This window comes from Bolinopsis microptera, chromosome 9, assembly GCF_026151205.1.
Source record: "Bolinopsis microptera isolate Bmic1 chromosome 9, MBARI_Bmic_1.0, whole genome shotgun sequence".
Lineage (NCBI taxonomy): Eukaryota > Metazoa > Ctenophora > Tentaculata > Lobata > Bolinopsidae > Bolinopsis > Bolinopsis microptera.
The window spans coordinates 1,301,342-1,307,969 of NC_087080.1; the positions used below are offsets into that span (position 1 = coordinate 1,301,342).

Here is a 6,628-nt window from a genome sequence, read left to right on the forward strand (position 1 = left end):
TACAAGCCGCTCTTAGGATAGGTCCTGACAACCCTAGTATCGTATAGCGGGGCAGGGTAAGACCTGGAATTGTGCCAGTCCCTGAAATCCCAGGTCCTTCCAATCTGTCCTATCTCAGAGGTGTTCTCCGCCAGAGCTCTGTACGCTAACTCTGCCGCGTGCATGTCTGCTGCTTTCACGTTCTTTTTTAGATCTGAAGTGAACCTTCTACTTTTAGATCCGTCCTTTTCAAGCTCCAGGTAAACTGTGGATTTGAATCTGAAATTGTTTTAGTTTTTAAGGAAATACTGATCTGAGTGTTAAAATAACAAATCACGTGAAACAACAAGTAACTACACTGTGGTAGGTTCATGAATTATCACAAGTTTCTCAATTAATTAATTAACTTACTTAAACTATATAAATCTGTAATAAAACGCACCCTTCAAGGCCAGGTGAAGGAGTGTATTTAGGAGCTGAGAGACTGTTCTTCTGAAACAGCTCCTGAAGCTTGTTCTTCCAGTTTATAGAAGTAGTAACCATGGTAACACCAGTAGTAACCATGGTAACACCAGACTTGGCAGGAGTGGAGGGTTGAGGACTTGAATCACGTGTTCCGTTTCCCAACCTGCTACATAACAAAAACATTTAGTTTCCTGTAGAATTATCAATTAAGAACTTTTTTCTGTCTCAAATCTTAATTACCAACAAAGAAAGCATAATTTAGGGTAAACAGGGGTATTATAATTATACGTTTAGTTACACAGTACTTACTGTCCACCAAGTATAGAATTGTAAGCACGTGCTGCAGCTTGAAAGGTAGCAGCCTTCTTCGTGTCCAGCCGATCAGATGTTTCTTTTATCAGTCTTCCGGTATTCAGCTTCACAGAAACAGTCGCTTCAAAACTGAATTGTGTGCTATACATAACTAAATAATCAAATAATTTAATAATATTAAGTAACTAAATAACTAAATAAATAAATAACTAAATAACTAAATAACTAAATAACTAAATAACTAAATAACTAAATAACTAAATAACTAAAAACTAAATAACTAAATAACTAAATAACTAAATAACTAAATAAATAAATAACTAAATAATCAAATAATTTAATAATTTAATAAGTTAGATAACTTAATAACTAATTAAGTAAATAAAAACTAACGCGTGAGAGTGTTGGTCCCCAACATCTAACGCAGTGTACTCGGGAGCAGGGTGACTGTTCTTCTGACAGAACTCTTGAAGGAGGTTCTTATAGTTCTTAGTTGGAGTAACCATGGTAACTCCACACTTCCCAGGAGGAGTGGTCCGTTGTGAGTCTCGTACTACTAGTGGAGAGGCTGTGTGGGCCGGCCTGATCAGATATTGTTACTACTTGCAGTATATGACTTTATTAACAATTATAGCGTGGCACATTTTTCAGATATCATAATATTCTTAATATCACAATACAAATTGTCCTCTCTTTCTGAGATTTTCCTCTTCCCTCCAATAACAATAATACAATCATACACTTACCTAATAAGATCGCTAAGAGCAACGTAACCAACATGAGCAGCATTCGTTCTCGCATCTTTTTTATTTCTAAATCTAGTATCTGACTCGTACTCATGGCGCACTCCTCGGAAGGAGAAAAACACTTTTGCTGAGAAGCTGAAGAGGACGTAAAGGTCACAAACTAACCAATCAGAACACAGTATTTACACCACGTGACACAAACTAACCAATCAGAACACCGTATTTACACCACGTGACACAAACTAACCAATCAGAACACAGTATTTGCACCACGTGACATCATGTGCAATAACTAACTCCATTCGAAATGTCACGATAAATATTAAACTCATCAACTAATTAACTAATTAACTAATCAATTAATTAATCAATCAACTAATTAACTAATTAACTAATTAACTAATCAACTAATCAACTAATCAACTAATCAACTAATTAACTAATCAACTAATTAACTAATTAACTAATTAACTAATTAACTAATTAACTAATTAACTAATTAACTAATCCTACATTGGAATGCAGACCTGGTCTGGCTGTGTGGAGTAACTATAATATCTGCAGGTTTTTCTCCTTTCTTTTGCAGAGTCTCATTTAACGCTCCGATAACGTTAGATTTGCCGTAAGGTAACGGGGTTCCTCGCTCCACCAAGAATTCCTCTGTAAGTTAATTAGTTAATTAATTAATTAAGTAGTTAATGAGTTAATTAGTTAATTGGTTGTTTAGTTAATAATTTAATTTGTTTATCGGTTAATTAGTTAATTAGAAGACATCAAGTGGAATATCAGAATAGATTCCAACTATTATTAAATATTGTTCAAACCATAAGAAAGAAAAATAAAACTCTGCAGAAGCTCACCATCATTAGCAACAGGAGAGGGAATGTAGTTGTCAGGAGAGGGAGTGTAGTTGTCATGGTAACCAGAGTGGGAACTCTCCCCGGGTTTATCACCCTGATCTCCCCTCAGAGTCATGTCCATCCTCCCGAACCTAACAGGAGAGGAGGGTCTGGTACCCCGGACCGGGGAGCTACTGTCCTGTCTACTCCTGGGTATGAAGTATTATAGAGGAGGGTCTGGTACCCCGGACCGGGGAGCTACTGTCCTGTCTACTCCTGGGTATGAAGTATTATAGAGGAGGGTCTGGTACCCCGGACCGGGGAGCTACTGTCCTGTCTACTCCTGGGTATGAAGTATTATAGAGGAGGGTCTGGTACCCCGGACCGGGGAGCTACTGTCCTGTCTACTCCTGGGTATGAAGTATTATAGAGGAGGGTCTGGTACCCCGGACCGGGGAGCTACTGTCCTGTCTACTCCTGGGTATGAAGTATTATAGAGGAGGGTCTGGTACCCCGGACCGGGGAGCTACTGTTCTGTCTACTCCTGGGTATGAAGTATTATAGAGGAGGGTCTGGTACCCCGGACCAGGGAGCTACTGCCCTGTCTACTCCTGGGTATGAAGTATTATAGAGGAGGGTCTGGTACCCCGGACCGGGGAGCTACTGTCCTGTCTACTCCTGGGTATGAAGTATTATAGAGGAGGGTCTGGTACCCCGGACCGGGGAGCTACTGTCCTGTCTACTCCTGGGTATGAAGTATTATAGAGGAGGGTCTGGTACCCCGGACCGGGGAGCTACTGTCCTGTCTACTCCTGGGTATGAAGTATTATAGAGGAGGGTCTGGTACCCCGGACCGGGGAGCTACTGTCCTGTCTACTCCTGGGTATGAAGTATTATAGAGGAGGGTCTGGTACCCCGGACCGGGGAGCTACTGTCCTGTCTACTCCTGGGTATGAAGTATTATAGAGGAGGGTCTGGTACCCCGGACCGGGGAGCTACTGTTCTGTCTACTCCTGGGTAAATTGGATAAGAAGAGATTTAGAAAGATTTTTGAAGACGAGCTTTTCTGCCGTACCCTTGTCTCCTCCTGGGTATGAAGTATTATCATCCTGATTTTTCATATGAATAATATTTCAGGTGTTTTTATTATTGTAGTGTAAGTGTATTGGAGAGAAGAAATAGAGACAACTAGAAGGATCACAACAAGAGTAGAAACCTAGAAGAAGAATGGAGTGTATAAGCATAGTTTTAATTAGTATTATATCTTAGGAAGTAAAGACTTTTAATAGTCCGGGTATTATTTAGTGATATTTTAGTGTAGTAGTTTTAGTTAGTAGTTAGTTTATAGTTGGAATCGGGTACAAGGTCTGGGGAGGTTAGTAAGAGAGGTTAATTGAGTGAATTATATAACTAACTGTTAATTTATTAACACAAACTATTTCAGTTTAATTTATTATAATTCCGTGTTTTATTTTGTAATATCATCCCCTTCAGATTAAAAGTATAAATAGGTTGTATAATTTTTGACTGAATTTTTCTTGAATGACCATCTTACAAGGTCATTGAGGATGACACAAGACAAGATTGAGGTATTCAAAGTTCTATTCCTAAAGAAGCTTGATAAACGGTAAATCATCAGAATAATTTGCTAACTGAAATTGTTTAAGTTCACATATCAAGATACTTTGAGGGACACGTCTTAAAGAGGTACTATGAGGTACCCCCAGAACTTGTACCACTTGTCCAGTTACCCATGCGTTTAGTATTTCTACAATATGGTCTAGTACGAATTTTACACAACATAATGCCTCTAATGTCGTTTATTTCTCATTCTCTTTGCTGTATTGTATCTTTGTATATTATGTACTATTTGTAAAAATTTCAAAAAGCAAATCAAATAAAAAATCGAGGTACTTAAAACACTAATCACCTGTAGTCTAGTATGGTAGGAGAAGAGGGTTGGTACTGGAATGTTGAAGGTATTTCAAACATGTCACCCCTGGAGAAACCCTCCTCTCTGGAACCCTCCTCTCTGAAACCCTCCTCTCTGGTATCTACCTCCATAGTTTGGAACTGAGAGTCTCTTCTGCCTAGCTCGTTAAACGTATCTACATCCTGCATTATCATACCAAATCCTGAGAAAACTAGAGTAGTACTGTGTTGTTGTCCAACACTGACAAATAAGTATGAAAACTTACACTGAAAACTAACACTGAAATAAAAGCAGACACTAGCACTGAACACTTAACTCAGCTAGATAATCATATATATAAAGAAAACATGTTCAAAGTAAACGTCGACGATGTAAAAAAAGAGACGACACAAAGATAACTAATATAATATCAGCTGTGCATCATTGTGCTTGCATTTCACTGTCATTAGTGGGGGGGCCGGGGGGGGGGGGCATTTTATACCATTGCCTCCCCCCGTCATTAGTGTCATTAACTGTATCTTTTTAAATAGCACATACATGATATTATATAATTATATAATATATATGTAGTTCCGCTTCATTGCCATCATAAATATTAATTATTATTAAACCCTTATGGTACACGTGACGAAGCAGTGAACACTAAACATTAAATAATTTACCACTATCCTGGATATCCAGCATTTCGAATGGCTCCTCTATGTTTTGGTAGGCATGTCCAGTAAACTCTGAGTCACTGAGTTGAGATCCAGTATCAGGGGTGAAGTATCCGCTACCTGGGTAGTTTGTTAACTAATTAATCAATTAATTAATTAACTAATTAACTAATTAACTAATTAACTAATTAACTAATTAACTAATTAACCTAGTAACTAAGTATTTATACGCCGACTTACTGATGAACTGATAAACTAATTAACTGATTAACCAATTAATTGATTAACCAATTAACTATATATACCCAATTAACTAATTAACTAATTAACTAATTACCCCACCTGAAGTATGAGATGTATTAGAAGAGAACTCCACAACCCCCAACTCTATCCTCTCTGTAACAGCTAGCTTTAACAAAGCTTCCTGTCTTCTACATAGTTCACATAACCCTCTGAAAGTGGTGTAACTATGGTAACTAGTGGTGTAACTATGGCAACATGAGCCTTCACAGATCACCAAATAGCGTGGTAGTCAAGGGTACAGCTGATTAACTTATTAATTAATTAACTAATTAACAAGAATTACCCGAAGCTGAGGTAGAAGACCTGCTGATCATGGGATTTTATCTTAATAATATCTTCAGCTGATAAGGACACCTCGAACTCTCCGAGTAGCACTGTATCTCCTTCCTGGGTGGGCGTCTTTCAGGTCTAGTTCAGAGTTAATTAACTAATTAACTAATTAACCAATTAACTAATTAACTAATTAACTAATTAACTAATTAACTAATTAACTAATATACTAATTAAATACTATACTAATTTACGTATTAACTAATTAACTAATTAACTAATTAACTAATTAACTAATTAACTAATATACTAATTAACTAATTAAATACTATACTAATTAACTAATTAACTAATTAACTAATTAACTAATTAATTAATTAACTAATTACACTTACCCGTATCAGGGTGAAGGTATCAGAGCTGTTTTCACACACCTCACTCAGGAAGCCCTCTATCAAGTCACATGATAATGAGCGGGGAAGTGAGCCGTGTATGGAGACCCGGGGTTTGTTGTGTACCTCCACATCAACATACGTCAGGTTCATATCATCACTGCTAATTAACTAATTAACTGATGAACTAATTAACTTATTAACTTATTAACTTATTAACTAATCAACTAATCAACTAATCAACTAATTAACTAATTAAGTAATGAACTTATTAACTAAATAACTTATTAACTAAATAACTTATTAACTAATTATCGTTATTCAACACAAGGATTTATTTTGTTCATTATATTGTTAAACCCAGGCTGCAAAAACGGTTGATGATAGTCAGACATGAAAACGACATAATATTAGTATCTCGAGCGGCTTGTGACTAGTTCCGGCTCACAAGGGAGTATCACCTCAATAAATGTAATATAGATTTGCTGTTTCAAACTAGTGACGTGGTTACTACATGGTTTACCGTCAGGAATCTAGTTTATGTGTTTGTCCAGAATTGTACATCATTAAGCATTGAAGCACACAAATTATGGGTTAACACTTAAATCAAAACATAACTTACTGAAAACAAACTTTCACGGTTAATATTTAACATAAACTTCTCCTAGAAATAAATTAACAAAACTTATCATGAATCATTCGCATATCTTATGATAATGTAAACATATTAATC

At 36.6% G+C, this 6,628-nt stretch overlaps 2 protein-coding genes across 2 annotated transcripts in view; both read right to left on the reverse strand.

The window, feature by feature from the left end:
* LOC134820324 (kinesin-like protein KIF2A) overlaps nt 1-6,371 on the reverse strand; it is a 104,570-nt gene extending 98,199 nt beyond the window's left edge. The window contains exon 1 of the mRNA XM_063830554.1: nt 6,357-6,371. The gene's annotated coding sequence lies outside the window, so the exon portion shown is untranslated. The remainder of the gene's footprint in view (nt 1-6,356) is intronic.
* LOC134821040 (uncharacterized) lies at nt 64-6,054 on the reverse strand (the record flags this gene model as incomplete). The annotated part of the gene is given in 12 exon segments (XM_063831707.1): nt 64-258; nt 422-610; nt 754-885; nt 1,150-1,338; nt 1,503-1,637; nt 2,030-2,162; nt 2,363-2,550; nt 4,272-4,476; nt 4,937-5,050; nt 5,273-5,382; nt 5,517-5,620; nt 5,899-6,054. Coding segments are annotated over 12 exon segments (1,844 nt in total), but the record flags the coding sequence as incomplete, so codon positions are not given.
* Nucleotides 6,372-6,628: the final 257 nt, after the last annotated feature.